Source organism: Leucopleurus acutus (genome assembly GCF_964270905.1).
Source record: "Leucopleurus acutus genome assembly, chromosome: 5".
Taxonomy (NCBI): Eukaryota; Metazoa; Chordata; class Mammalia; order Artiodactyla; family Delphinidae; genus Leucopleurus; species Leucopleurus acutus.
This window is the reverse complement of record NC_139147.1, coordinates 91,029,745-91,045,957: the sequence shown is the minus strand read 5'-3', so window position 1 is coordinate 91,045,957 and position 16,213 is coordinate 91,029,745. Positions and strand designations below refer to the sequence as shown.

The following is a 16,213-nucleotide window of genomic DNA, read 5'->3' as shown; positions in this document are numbered from 1 at the left end:
TAACACTCCACTCATATCAATGGACAGATCTTCAAAGCAGAAAATCAATAAGGCAACAGAGACCCTAAACAATAGAACAGCTACATTTAATTGCTATCTTCAGGACATTACATCCAAAAACAGCAGAATACACATTCTTTCCAAGTGCATATGGAACATTGTCTAGGATTGGCCACATACTAGGGCACAAAATAAGCCTCAACAAATTTAAGAGTATAGAAATTATTTCAAGCATCTTTTCTGACCACAATGACATGAAATTAGAAATCAACCACAGAAAAAGAAATGAGAAAGAAACAATTACATGGAGACTGAACAACATGCTAGTAAAAAACCAACTGGTTGGTCAAGAATGAAATCAAAGAAGAAATTAAAAAATACCTTGAGGCAAATGACAATGAAAACACAACCATATGAAATCTATGGGATTCAGCAAAAGCAGTCCTTAGAGGGAAGTTCATAGTGATACAGGCCTTCTTTAAGAAACAAGAAAAAATCTCAAATAAACAACCTAACCCACCACCTGAAAGAATTAGAACACCAGGCACAGTGGATAAGACTCTGCAATCCCAATGCAAGGAGCCAGGGTTCAATCCCTGCTCAGGGAATTGGATCCCACATGCATGCTGCAAGTAAGAGTTCATATGCCACAACTAAGAAGCCCAAGTGCCTCAACTAAGGAGCCAGGGAACCGCAACTAAGGAGCCTGTCTGCCGCAACTAAGACCTGGTACAACCAAATAAATAAATTTAAAAAAAATTAGAAAACCAAGAACAAACAAAATTAGAAAAAGAAGAATAAAATAGCAGAAGGAAGGAGATAATATAGATCAAAGAGGAAAAAAATAAAATAGAGTTTAAAAAATAGAAAAAAATCAATAAAAACAAGACCTGGTTCTTTGAAAGGGTAAACAAAATTGACAAATCTCTGTCCAGGCTCACCAAGAAGAAAAGAGAGAGGACCTAAAAGAACAAAATAAGAAGTGAAAGAGGAGAAATCACAACAGATACTGCTGAAAAAAAAATACTATGAAAAAGTATATGCCAACAAATTTGACAATCTCAAAGAAATGGACAACTTTCTAGAAACATACAACTCACCAAAACTGAATTAAGAAGAAAGAGATAACTTGAACAGACCAATCACCAGAAATGAAATAGAACCTGTAATAAAAATAAATTCCTACAAACCAAAGTCCAGGACCAGATGGCTTCATGGGGAATTCTACAAAACATACAAAGAAGAACTTATATTGATCTTTGTCAAACTCTTCCAAAAGACTGAAGATGAAGGAACACTCCCAAAGACATTCTACAAAGACACCATCACCCTGATATTAAAACCAGACAAAGACACTACCAAAAAAGAAAATTATAGTTCAATATCTTTGATGAATATAGATGTAAAAATACTCAACAAAATATTAGCAAATCAAATCAAACAACACATAAAAAAGGTCATACACCATGACCAAGTGGGATTCATCCCATGGTTACAAGGATGGTTCAATATATGGAAATCAATCAATGTGATACACCACATCAACATAAGAAAAGACAAAAACCATACGTTCATCTCAATACATGCAGAAAAATCATTTGATAAAATTCAACATCCATTCATTATAAAAACCCTTAAGAAAGTGTGTATAGAGGGAACATATCTCAACATAAAAGCTATTTATGACAAATCCACATCCAATATAATGCTCAATGGTGAAAAGCTGAAAGCCTTCCTGCTAAAATCTAGAACAAGACAAGGATGCACACTCTCACCCCTTCTCTTCAACATAATATTGGAAGGAAGTCCTAGCCACAGCAATCAAACAAGAAAAAGAAATAAAAGTTATTCAAATTGGTAGGGAAGAGGTAAAATTTTCATTGTCCACAGATGACATGATAATACATATAGAAAACCCTAAAGACTCCAAACAAAAACAACGAGAACTGATCAACGAATTCAGCAAGGTAGCAGGATACAAGATTAACATACAGAAATCAGCTGCATTTCTTTACACTAACAATGAAATATCAGAAAGGGAATGTAAACACACAATCCCATTTAAAATAGCAACCCCCAAAATAAAATACTTAGGAAAAAACCTTACCAAGGAGGTGAAAGACTTATATGCTGAGAACTACAAAACATTAGTAAAGGAAATTAAAGACGATTCAAAGAAATGGAAGTATATCCCATGCTGTTGTACTGGAAGAATTAATATTTTAAAAATGACCATACTACACAAAGCAATCAACAGATTGAATGCAATCCCTATTAAATTACCCAAGGCATTTTTCACAGAAATAGAATTATACTATGGAACCATAAAAATCATAAAAATCATAAAAATCATATGGAACCATAAAAGAGCCAGAATTGCCAAAGCAATCCTGAGGAAAAAGAAAAAAGCAGGAGGCATAATCATCCCAGACTTCAGACAATACTACAAGGGTACAGTAATCAAAATAGCATGGTACTGGCACAAAAACAGACATACAGATCAATGGAACAGAATAGAGAGTCCAGAAATAAACCCACACACCTATGGACAATTAATCTTCAACAAAGGAGGCAAGAATATACAATGGGGAAAAGACAGTCTCCTCAGCAAGTGTTTGGGAAGTTAGACAGCCGTATATAAATCAATGAAGTTAGAACACACCCTCACACCATTCACAAAAATAAACTGAAAATAACTTAAATACTAAAATATAAGACAAGACAGCAAAAAACTCCTAGAAGAGAACATAGGCAAAACATTCTCTGACATACCACTGTTTTCTTAGGTCAGTCTCCCAAGGCAATAGAAATAAAAACAGAAATAAACAAATGGGACATAATCAAACTTACAGGCTTTTGCACAGCAAAAGAAACCATAAACAAAATGAAAAGAAAATCTACAGAATGGGAGAAAATATTTGCAAATGATGCGACCAACAAGTGTTTAATTTCCAAAATACAAAAGCAGCTCATGCAGTTCAGCAACAAAAAACAAACCCAATCAAAAAGTGATCAGAAGGCCTAAATAGACATTTCTCCCAAGAAGATATACGTATGTCCAATAGGCACATGAAAAGATGCTCAACATCTCTAATTACTAGAGACATGAAGATCAAAACTACGATGAGGTACCACCTCACACTGGTCAGAAAGGCCATTATTAAAAATTCTACAAATAACAGATGCTGGAGAGGGTGTGCAGAAAAGGGAATCCTCTTATGAAGTTGTTGGGAATGTAAACTGGTACAGCCAGTATGGAGGTTCCTCAAAAAACTAAAAAATAGAGTTGCCATATGATCCAGAAATCACTCATATAGGCATATTCCCAGACAAACCTATAATTTGAAAAGATACTTGCACCCCTATGTTCATATCAGCACTATTCACAATAGTCAAGACATGGAAACAACCTAAATATACATTGACAGATGAATAGGTAAAGCAGGTGTGATACATATATACAAGAGAATACTTCTCAGCCACAAAAAAGAATGAAATAATGCTATTTGCAACAACATGGATGCAACTAGAGATTATCATACTAAGTGAAGTAAGTCAGAAAGAAAAAGACAAATATCATATGATATCACTTTTTGTGAAATCTGAAATATGGCACAAATGAACCTATCTACAAAACAGGAACAGACTCACAGAGAACAGACTTATGGTGGTGGGGTGCTGGGGCAGGGAGGACTGTGATTAGCACAGGCAAACTATTATAAATAGGATTGCTAAACAACAAGGTCCTACTATATAGCACAGGGAACTATATTCAATACCCTGTGATAAACCATAATGGCAAAGAATATGAAAAAATAATGTGTGTGTGTATATATATACATGTATATATATTTGTATGTATGTGTATATATATATATATATATATATATATATATACACACACACACACGTAAAACTGAGTCACTTTGCTGTACAGAAAAAATAAACACAACATTGTAAATCAACTATACCTCAATTAATTGGAAAAATTTTTTTTAAAAAGAGCAATGAATTAATAGAGAAGTGACAAGCCTCCCCAAAATTGTTTTAGGCTTTCAAGGGCAGCAAACTGTGGGAAGGGAAATATGTGGTGGAAACTAAAAGATGTTGAGGGTTATTTTAGTAAGATTTGTTATATAGATTCCTCTTGGTGGTATCTCTGGGCTGATGAGAGTGTAGATGCATTTCCAGTGATTAAGAGTTAGGGGAGTATAGAGAGCTCTTCTGTCTACACTTTCTCAACTGTCTTCAGATCAAAATACTTCTTATGCTAAAGTGGCATGTTTGGGTGGCATATTTCGTACAACATATTAAATTCGCTACAAATATTAACAATTATTTTCACCATTATTAATTTATGCCATCAAATTTATTCCATATCAACTTGTTAGAAACCTGGTGAAATCCACAGTGAACATGAAACTCTGTTCTTGAGGAGTTCTGCCTGAGAGACAAGTGTCCATCTAAGAGTAGCAATGGTGTGTGATCAGTGCCACGATGAAACCATGCTATGGTTGCACTGAGCTTAATCAACAAAGTTTGCTTTGGGTTGCTGACAAAACATGAGGAGTGGGCTTCTTTCTGAAATTCATCAAATGTGTGTTCTTGTTTCTCTAGACCATAAGAAACCTGTGCTCTCATTAGTAACTCCCAGAGTCAGTAGCTGGATTTCCTCCCATATACCAAGTCAGAAAATATAGAACTTTTATTCATTAATTTACCATGATCCTTTAAACATTACAAGTAAAAAGAATCTGCTTTTTTTGTCTACCAATGGACCAAGTTACATTTTTTCTGATAGCCTAAAATAAAGTTTACTAAAACATCTTCACATATGTGTGTGTCCATGTATTATATTATCCCTATCAGCCGTCTAATTATTCTGACCTGCGTACACCTTTTAAAATAGTCATTCATATACATATATGTTATATGTATACAGCAAAGTGAAGGGGTGGCATTTTTTATAATTAAAAGGCAGATAGTTTTATTGGCACAGATTCTTGCAGGAGTTGATATATTCTTGGCAAACCCTTAGAAGTGGTCTTTCCCTTGCTCCCTGAAAGTTCCTTTTGGATGAACTATTTACTGGGCCAGGAGATATCATCTGATGATCGCACAGCTCTGTGATACTAAGGACAGAGTTAGTCGAGAATTAAGGGGAGGGAGTAATATGTGTCCAAGGAAGGAAAATCCAGAAATGTCAAATAATAACAGTAGATACCATTTATGAGGTACTTACTGTGTATGCCAGGCATGAGCTAAGCACTTTACATGTTTTAGCTAATTATTGCAAAAACTCTAGACTGTAAATAATACTTCCCATTTTACCAGTGCAGAAGAAGAATTTCAGAGAGTTTAAATAACTTTAATGTGCTGTATATCATAGAGCTATGGAGTGGTGGTGATAGGTCAAGAAGCTTAGTGTCCTGGGAAAGAGCATGGATTTTAGACTCAGACATGATTTTAATACTGACCATTTAGCATTTCTTTCATATTTTTCCATTTCTCTTTGTTGTTGTAATTACTTTTTAGATGTGACTCACGTTTTCTTTTCAAACATTTCACTTCTTTAAATTATCCTTCCTCCCTCAGTAAGGCAAAGATCACAGCGGGTCTTTCGCAGCACACTATGCAGTCAAGTAGGATGATTACTTATATAATCAGAATTTCTGTAAAGAAAGTCCTATTTTGATAAAACAGATATAGTAAGGGTGAAAATTTGGTGATTATTCTTGAATTGGGAAAAAGAGTGTGGTGATTTGAGGATAGATACCAAGACAGACTGCTATGGAAATGTTCTACAGCCTGTAAGAAACACAGGGCTTTCTATCTTCACCTAATTACTTTGGCGCCTATAAAACAACATAATTAGCCCTTTATTTCTTAGAACACAATATATTTGTTTCGTTTGCACTGTCTTTTATCCTTATTGATTTATATTACTAGTAAGCGTAATATTTTACAGTATAACAAGCAGCTTACTATTCAGTTATATGATTTGGGAAGAAGACATAAAGTTTAGACTTTTTTCTTCCTGGTCCAGTGTGGGACAGATTACATATCTATCTATACACACACATTTATGAAAATACACATATATCTCTTCATGTATTTAAACATACATACATACATACATGTATCTCAAAAATGTATAGACAAGTGATAAATACTCAAATAGCAAGAATGAAACAGAAATGTTTTCATAATATTGTCAGACATAAGTTTTTCTCTGAGTTGACGCTTTGTGTGTTAATAAAACCACAGGAGGGCAAAGCTGGTGTGGTTTATCTTCAGTCTTCACTTATTCACAGCTGCTCGCTAGTAGCAATAATAATAATTATCACTGTAACTTATCCTCATTTAGAAAGTGAATAACAATTTTTAAATTCCATTGAAAAGGAAAAGCAAAGTTTACTGGCTGTATTGGGGTGGGTAGAGAGGTTCAATTAAATATATATTTTTTAAAATATAACATCAAAATTTTACGAGATTAAGATACACATCATTTAAAATGTTCTGTGGTGAGTGTGTCTGTATCACAATTATTTGATTTACTTTAAGGATTAAAATATCATTAATTTTTGCTCTTTCCTTGTTACGTGTTTTCCTTGCCTTTGGATTAAACTGTTCAATAGTTTCATTATTTTTTATAGGTGCATGAGAGATTAGTGTTGAAGCTAATTACTGACTGCAAGTACCCAGTACACTTTGTTCTGATAAATAATTTTCTTCTCACTTTGAAATAAGTAATTGAAAATTTTCATTGAACACTGATTTTTAAAAAAATATTTAATTAATTTATTTAGACTGTGCCAGGTCTTAGTTGCAGCACACAGGATCTTTTAGTTGCGGCATGAGGACTTCTTAGTTGTGGCATGCATGCGGGATCTAGTTCCCCGACCAGGGATCAAACCCAGGCCCCCTGCATTGGGAGCGTGGAGTCTTGGGAAGTTCCGAACACTGATTTTTAAGGGATGAATTATCTGAAAATTCAGATAAAACTGAAAACCTAAATAAAATTGAATATGCTTGTTTGAAATTTATATATTCCTACATTCAGTTATTTCTCAAGTTGGCAGAAACTTTGTATATATACAAACTATTTCCATTTGGTTTTAACTGGATTCTTATGAGTGTACCTAAAATAACGGGAAAAGTCTATATTATAGATGAAGAATTATCAAATGTAATTAATTGTGGAAAATAAGAAAGTATAAAATTACAGAGTAGGCTCTGATGTCCTACTTTATAAGTCTATCACTTTTTTAGTATCTTTATATTTCAGACAATTAATGTCCAACATCTCTAGATTATCTCTGAGAAAAGGAAGATAAAATATACAAAACTATTAAAAATTTTTCATTTTGAGGCCTTTGAGGTCTTGAGCAAGAAAATTGGTAGATTCTTTGAACTTCAGGGTTTGTTTAACTATGTTAGCCACATATGCAAAAGACAATAGCCCTGAAACTCTCCTCTTTCCTACTTAACTCAAAATTCAAAAATCCCTTTGGAACTGAGACCACTCTTGTAATTCCTTTGTATTCCATATTGTACTTGGTGCTTAATAAATACTTCATGAATGAGCTCTCAAGGAAATTATTTTTCCTTGATTTCTATCAACTTTTACTTTAAAAGTCTTCTCAGATTTTCATAGGTATGATGAGATTAGTGCAGTAGTTACTACGTTCTTTCTTCTATTTTTATCCAAATGTAGACCATTTTGGATCTGCCTTATCTAAGTATTAAAAATATCAAAATTCTTTAAAATCTGTAATGTTATTTAATTATCTTAATGCACTTTATGACATTAAACAGTCATCTCACAGACTACCTGACATTTACATAATTTAAAATATCTATTACTGGAGTTCTTGCTTTTGTATGGCTCAGATTCACTTAGTGATGTTGTTTTTAGAATATTGGATTAATGTGTCTGCCAGAACATTCATTAAGTATAGAACAAAATTTCAAGATGACTCATATCCAGATGTCCGGTGCAAAGAACCAATTACTTTTTTCCTTCTATATTTAAGGCCATAGTTTCCCTAAGGGTTCAGTTAAGAACTGCATGCATTATTTTTTGCATATATTAAATATTAGGCTTCAAGAAAGGTGGCTATAGATTAATATAACTCTACTCACTGAAAAAAGTACTTTAAAAACTAGTTGGTATTTCAGATAGTGAACTTATATCTTGCAAAAGAACTAATTAAATATCCAGAAACAGGGTTATTTGTGAAAAATGTCCATAAATTCTAATTTTTTTTAGTGTAATTTAATTGATTAATAACAGATTGGGCCATTGCTTAAACAAACAGAGACGACACGGTCTAGACCATCAAGTGAAGAGAAAACTGAGTAGCTATTCTGTTAATTCAGATCCATAAACAGGAAAACTAGAGAATTTATAATATACAATTTAGAAGGGATTACTGGGGTTGACTATACTCTAATTAGCAAAACTAAATAATTATGACTTTCTCCCTTTGTTTTGATAACTTGGTTTATACTTCCATTGATTAATTCAAGAAACCTATACATTATCAAGCGAATGGGCTAAATAATCTTACGTAAAGCAGGGTCTACAAGTAGGAATCTAAGTCATGACAGACCTCTTTTATTCTGGGCTCTGAAACAGCCCAATCCATTGTCAACCTAGTACTTCAAGCCACAGTAAGCAGGCCATGAGAGGTGGGACTCAAGATGATACCTATTTGCCCTTCTAGTTCTTAAGAGTAAAGGTTTGACTAATGCCCAAAGGGTAAACATCCCTTAATCTGACACAATCAGAACCAGTAAATGGTCAAATGATAGAAAAAGCAGTCTATTTTTAACCGAAACATTCATCACCAATCTTTTGATATAGGACCAAGGACTTTTCTTTGAGTTTTGTTCTGGGAATTGGAATTCCGGATTTACTTTCCTATTTAAGCCACACTAATGCTACATCATCTGAGATTTCCAATTTCAGTTTCCTTATTTTGGAGCAATAAATAGGTATTTGCAAAACAATCTGAATGCAGATTCTTTCTCCATTGTCACTGTAGTCCTCCCCTCCCCTTGCTAATAATCTTTTCAGTTATCTCTCCACATATAATTCAACAGCACTCTCATTTTGTCAATTCATCTCTGTGAGTCTTTCCAAAGCGTCAGGTTCTTTTTCACAGGAGTAACTTTCTTTCACACTTAATATGTCATTTAAATCATGTAAGTTTGTATATAATAACATGTGGCTGGAAGAAGCTAATTTGGGACCAAACCAAGACCTCTTGGTAAATGTAAAACTCACCAGAGGGAACTGCTGAGTATGCGTGGGTGTCACCCAGTAGGTTTAAGTAATGCAGCAGGGAAAAAAACATACACTCCTATAAGGTATCCCAGACCTGTTGCATCTGAATCCCTTGAGAATTTTTTTAAATGTCTCAGCTTATTCTTATACACATTCAATTTGATAAACACTGCTGCCATATTATAGAGTAGTTGCTAACATTTAACATAAGGGGAAAAACTGCCATACAGTAGAACAGCAATTTCCAGGGTAATTCCAAGAGAACCCTGTTAAAATACACTCTTCCTTCCTGTCACTAGTGTAGTAGATATTTATTGAGTTGCAGTTTTAATTTTTTTTAATTAAAAAAAAAATCTTCCTGGTATCAAAATTTCTTTCCTATGTGAGGGTAATTCCCTGTGAGCTTGGTGGAAAGCAGGGCTTATCTCCCCCACAGAAGGTGAATGGATCTAGGTATTTTGTTCCTGGGGTACAGGCACATGACCTAAGTTCAGTCAATTGGATGAGCTCTCCTAGGACTTTATATCTGAGAGAAGTGAGGCAAAGATGTAGGGGCAGTTCAAGATTATTCATGCTAGTTGTGGATTAACATTCTGGCAATGACAGAGCAAGTGTTAAGAGACAGCAATGCTACCGTGGTGGAGAAGTATTCTCAATGAAGTGGTGGCAGTGGGAGTGTCTGAAACATCAATGTCCTAAACATGTTGCTAAGCAGAATCTTGGCAGTACTCTATGATACTCAGCTTCCCTTGGTTACTGCCTTCTTCTCAATGTTTTTCATCACTTCTGTAAACTATTACATGTACACGTAGTCATATATTTACATATATACACACTTTCAATAAATGAATGTTTTTTCTTAAATTAGATAAAATTAGTGTTTGACTGGTACAACCAAATGTACACCTTCTTTGAGTCAGGTACCTGGGGAACCCTTTTGACCCTCTGATACCCATGGCTGAGAGCCATGGGCGAATGCATCTTCTTTTAGAGTTCCCAAAGCAAAGAGCTGATGTTTCTACTATTTACAGTAGTTTTGCTCCCCAGGGATGATCCTGGGGTACTTTAGGGTTAATGACTGAATGCATAAGAAAGTTTTCAGAACTAAGAAGTATATGGAAACATATGTGACAAAATGTAACAACATGGCTGAGTTTTATGGGTTTTGTCTTCCATTCAAATAGCAAATATAAAATAATATGATGATACTCTTTTGGGAAAGGTCTCCAAATACAGCAATTTATTTTTTGTATGCAGCAAGCTAAATGGTTTTTAGTACACAAAGGAGAAATAGTAAAAGATGAGCTACTTCTGAAAATGGGCAGGAGAAATTATCCTTCTCATGAAAATTTAAAGAAGATATTTTTGTTATCTTCAATTTGTTTTTAAGGTAAAGCAATTTACGAAGGTGAAAAAATTCTACCATAATAAAGATCAACTGACTTAAGTTGTATCAGCAACTACCCCAAATTAAGGTTCTCTCTTAAACTGTGATGAAAGAATCCTAGTCACTGATCTTCAGCCAGAATCTAAGTATCTGTAATTTTAAGCTGATTTGTATCCAATTTGGGTAGAAATGGATATGAGTGTTTGTCTTACATAATAGCTTGCCGCAGCCTACTACTTGAATCATGTAGCATATGGAAAATGTGTTTAGCTTCTTGTAGAATTTCACAAACCAAAACAGAATCTATTTCTATGCACATGGCTTGTTTACAGTCATTATAAAAGTATTACTGTGTTGCTTACTAGTTAGAAAAAGCAAATGTTGGCACATTGCAGACTCCATTGCACTGGTCTTTAAGAAATATATGTATTGCTTTCGAGTTAAAAAAAAAACCACAGTAATTGCATGTCTTGTGCTTTAGACCCAAACATTATTTTTAGGATGTACTTTTATGCTTCCACATGATCTCTCTTCTAGATATTTTATACTAGTTATGGCTGAAGTTTTATGTAAATATATTAGAGATTGTGCTCATGCTTAAATGAACTGTCATTGAGGGATTAATACTGTAACCTTTATGAGCATGTTTTATTAATATCTTATCATTAAATTGAATATTAATAACATTTAACATTTAATAAACATAGAATGTGTATATAGGAATGTATTTCATGCCAGTGGGTTTTGAATATGTCAAAAGGTCACTATGCCAGCCCCCCACATCATTAAACTTACTTCTCATAATGTATTAATTGCACTGGTACAACACATTGAAGGGGCAGTTCTGGATGAAAATGATTGTAATATCTTTGTTTGCCAGCATGCTGAGCAGTATGCCCTCAAGAAACAGAAGGGTTTCATACAGCTTTTGAAAATATTTTTGCACTCTTAAATTCTGGAAATATATTTGCCATAAAATGATTTATAATGAAACTGAGAATTAGAGGAAGAGAATTCAAAACTATGAATATTATGAGAGATGATTAAATATTTTTATTATACTAATTTGGTTATTCTTAGTGGTAAAGCAGTATAACTTGCCTACAAAGGAATACTATTTTAAATGATTAAGTAATTAAAATATACTTTAAACTACTTTTATCCTCAAAATACTAAACCAGTTTTTATCTATCTATCTACCTACCTATTTAAATCGTTTACCAGGAATTTAAATATGTTTGATAGGTATCCTGACAGTAAAAACCCACTCCTTTTTTTATGGCGATTAAGGATTAGGTTAACAGGAAAAAGTAACTTTTGTACAGCTCTGTCATGTAGGAGAATACATGTGACCATCTGAGGCAGTTTCATCTTCATCTGGGAAAATTCCATGGCTATATCAAGCTTCCTCTCTATTGGTTGGTTTCTTTTACCACACCCTCCCCAATTTAATAATAAATATAAAACTAATAAAACTTAGGGAAACTTTCATTAGGTGTTTTGCTAATTCTATTTTGTTTGTCATTTTGATATAATAACAATTTTTACACATAAAACACATGTACATATGTCTATGTATATACATATATAATTGCTTATTTTAACATGGCACAGTGGCTACTTCTGAAAAGCTCTTTAATTGTATGAAGGCTGTGGAAATGTCAAAAGGGAAATCTCTATTTCAAGGAGTATTCTCCTTGTAAAAGTAGATCCATATTTTTCTCAGAGTACAGCTCATAGCCAGATCATTGCTCATGACCCACTCGCCTCTTCATTTGGAAGATGTTTTTCTCCCTCCTATATCCAGGGGATATATGTTTCTTAATACAAAGTTTATACCTGAATTCAAGGATATTTGGAATATAAAGAATATCCTTCTTGCACTGCTCTAATTCATAAAATGCCAAGTATATTCATAAGTACAAAGATTAAGGATATTGGATTATTAGGGATAGTTCCCATTTCAAATAATAGGTTTTGAAAAAAAAATTACTGAAATAACCTCTGAGTTCAAGCACCTTCTGCTCCACTGCCACCCACCATGTACTATTATCAACTGAAATTTTTCTCCAAAGACACAAAATCTATTGTTTTGAAGTGAGTTAATGCTTAAAAGGCAAAATAACCTGAATTGATGTAGTTTACACTGACATTAGAGGGTCTACGAAATTTCCATCACTGAACAAAGCCTGATAAAAATGTAAGTCAGTCAAATCACCATGATTGAAGACCTCCTATATTCACAACACTGAATTAGACCTGATAAAGAAGGAACATATTTCTCAACGCTGATATGTAAAGCAATGATATTATAATATATCCTTGAAAAGATAGGGATCAGGGTCCCACAACAGAGGAGAAAAGATGCTGAAAAGATGGACAAGTGAGTATCTTCAGAAACCAGTTGGATATTTAAGGGAAAGAAATGACTTGCAGAGTTCTGCCATGGGTGATTAGGTAGATTTCAGTGTCCATTCACCACCATCAGAGTACAGAGTGGGAAGTTCAGGAGAGGCTGAAGTAGTGAAGCCTGGATGAGCTAGGAAACAATGATCCAGAACTCTATATAAAACTGAGGTCAGTGCTAGGGTAAGTGTAAATTAACTAAACCTTGCACTGTGGCCCTTTCAAACAACTATCATTGTGTAATTGACATCTTTGTCAATTTTCATCTGGACTAAGTCCTTCTCTAGGCTTTATATTACAACCAAAGTAACTATTCCAAAATGAAATCTAATAATCTTTCTTTCTTGCTTAAAAACTTTCATTGGTTTCCTACCGCCCATAAGAAAAAGTGTAACTTCCTTAGCTTGGTGCAGAAGGCCCGGTAGGACGTGGCCATGGCTTGCTCTGCCAGCTCTTCTCCTACAGCTGCCCACTGTGGCCTTGCACTCTGGCCATACAGAAACACTGGCATTGATCCACTAAGAAGAGCAAGCTGTTTTATAAATCCATACCTTTGCATATGCTATTCCTCCTGCATAGGGTGCTGTCTCCACTTTCTAGCTTGTTTCCTTTCTTATACCCTTGTAACTGGTAATTCCCATCATCCTTCAAGATGAAATTGTAATATTCTCCATGATAAATGCTTCCAGCAGCAATCCTTCTTCCGTTATCACTGGACCTTACATTTCTAATATGACAATTAGACAATTATTTTAATCATTTATATATCTGCCTCTCTTATTAGACCATGAAATTTCAGCTATTTCAGGTGGTTTGGGTTGGAAATAAGTCAAATGATGCAATAATCCATAGCTTTCTACCAAAATGTATTCTTTCTATCTATCAGTGAATAAAAGGAAGCTCTTAGACTTGCCCACGGCCAAATTCCTCTTTCTCAGATATTTGGATAAATTTCAAGTCACCGTCTTATTACACACACTCTACTTGAGAAGAATTCTAAATGTCAAACATATACAAAGGGAGAGAGAATAGTATAATGAATCCATTACCCCATTTCAACAATTATTAACTAATGGTCAGTCTTGTTCTACCTGTGATGTCCATAGCTCCACTCTCCTTTTTCCTTCCAAATATTTTGAAGCAAATCCCAGACGTAATAACTTTTCATTTGTAAATATTACTGTATATTTCTAGAAGATAAGGACACTTTGAAAACATACTGATGATACCATTATCACACCTAAAATATTAACAATTTCTTAATATTAACACATCCTTAATTAGTATTCAATTTTGTACTACTCATTTTTAAAAATTGTTTGTTTGAATAAAGACCTAGTAAAGTCTATACTGGATGGGTTGACATTTCTTTTAGTCTAAAGCAGCAGTTCTTAACTGGGGGCAATTTTGCCCTATAAGAGACAGTTTTGGCAGTCTGGAGACAGTTTTAGTTTTTACAACAGCTGTGGACTGAATGTTTGGGTTCTCCCAAAATATGTGTGTTAAAATCCTACCCTCAATGTGATGGTATTCGAAGATGGGCCTTTGGGAAGTAATCCAGGTTAGATTAGGTCATATACAGGTGGGGCCCTCATGATGGGACTAATGTCCTTATTAAAAGAAGACACGGGATCTCTCTGTGCTCATGCACAAGGCCATGTGAGAATATAACTAGGAAAAGGCCTCTCATCAACAATCCAACCATTGGATTATTGTTTAAGCTGCCCAGTCTCCGGAATTCTGTTATAGCAGCCCAAACTAACTGAGACAACTAAAGGAGGGGTGCTGCTAGTACCTAGTGGGTGGAGGTCAGGGATACTGCTAAACATCCCACAATGCACAGGAAAGCTGCCACAATAAAGAATTATCCACCCCACCACCCCACAAATGCCAACAACACAAGGTTGAAAAGCCCTGGTCGAGTGGTTCCTCCTTCACCTATTTATTACAATTTATTCATTGAATAAACTGGGTCATTTGTCCTACAGAATTTTCACAGTATTTTGCTGATGACAGACTGTGGTATCATTTTTATATTTTTCTGTCCCTTGTATTTATTAGCAATTAGATTTAGAAGCTTCATCAGATTTAGATCAATTTTTTAGCAAAAATAATTGATTTCATAGGTAGTACTGTGTACTTCCATCAGGAGGTACATACTGTCTGATCCTCTCTCATCACTAGAGGGAACTTTTGATGATCAATGTCTAGATCCATTAATTCAACAGAGGTCCCAAAATGATAATATTGTATTCTTATAATTTAATTTCTTAAAAACATAAGTTTCTTGGAAATATTTTTTACAATGTTTGATATGAAAATAGCATGGTGCATAAAACATTTACTCATTCTGTATTTCTTTTCAGAAATATCCTGTACCACCTTGATGGGAAGACAAGCCAGTTTTCAATACTCCTGGAGGCTTGGGAACACTGCAAGTCACTTGCATCAAATGAGACCCTTCAAGAAGCCCTGTCAGAAGTATTGAACAGCATTAATGCAGCTCAGGTTTACTTCAAAGCAGGACTTGATGTGTTTGAGAGTGTCTTAGTTGGAAAGAACTGAGAAAACTCTCAGCATTTGAAAACGTTTGTTTACAATTCCTCAAGTGAAAGCTCTAATCTGACTAGATTTTCTGACATTGAAGACTTTTTCCCTCCAATGGCTTTTGATATAAGTATAAAGCTATCCTTCCTTTGTATTTTTTAATGTATGTGTAAAAAGAGCATTTTGCACATTTAATATTTTTTCTTATATCTAGATTTCTGATTATGTAAAAGCAAGTTATTGAAGGAAGACTTAAGATTTATCTATTAAAAAGAAATCTGCTGTATCTATATCTATATATATCTATATATCTATAGATATAGATATATCTATAGATATATAGATATATATAAAATATTTGGGGGGGAAATTTTCCAAGAAGTTCTGGACAATCTTCGCTCCTATGGATAAAACACGTAGAAACAGAAATGATTCCCTATGTTAGAGCTTTAGTGACCTAGTTTCTGTAATAGAAATGAAGAGTTGATATGGTTTCAGATTAACTTTCACTATCAAGTATTCAATATGAAGAACGAGTATTCTGACTGAGTGATTGGTTGACCAAAACCACTTTGAATGTG

General features: G+C 34.2%; 1 protein-coding gene across 2 annotated transcripts in view; it reads left to right on the top strand.

Annotated features, from left to right (window-relative positions):
- NAALADL2 (N-acetylated alpha-linked acidic dipeptidase like 2) overlaps window positions 1–15,739 on the top strand; it is a 1,451,411-nt gene extending 1,435,672 nt beyond the window's left edge. For both annotated transcript variants that reach the window (XM_082839043.1, XM_082839042.1), the window contains one exon: window positions 15,452–15,739. In XM_082839043.1, coding sequence (XP_082695169.1) covers window positions 15,452–15,650 — 199 coding nt within the window. In that variant the 3' untranslated portion in view covers window positions 15,651–15,739. The remainder of the gene's footprint in view (window positions 1–15,451) is intronic.
- Window positions 15,740–16,213: the final 474 nt, after the last annotated feature.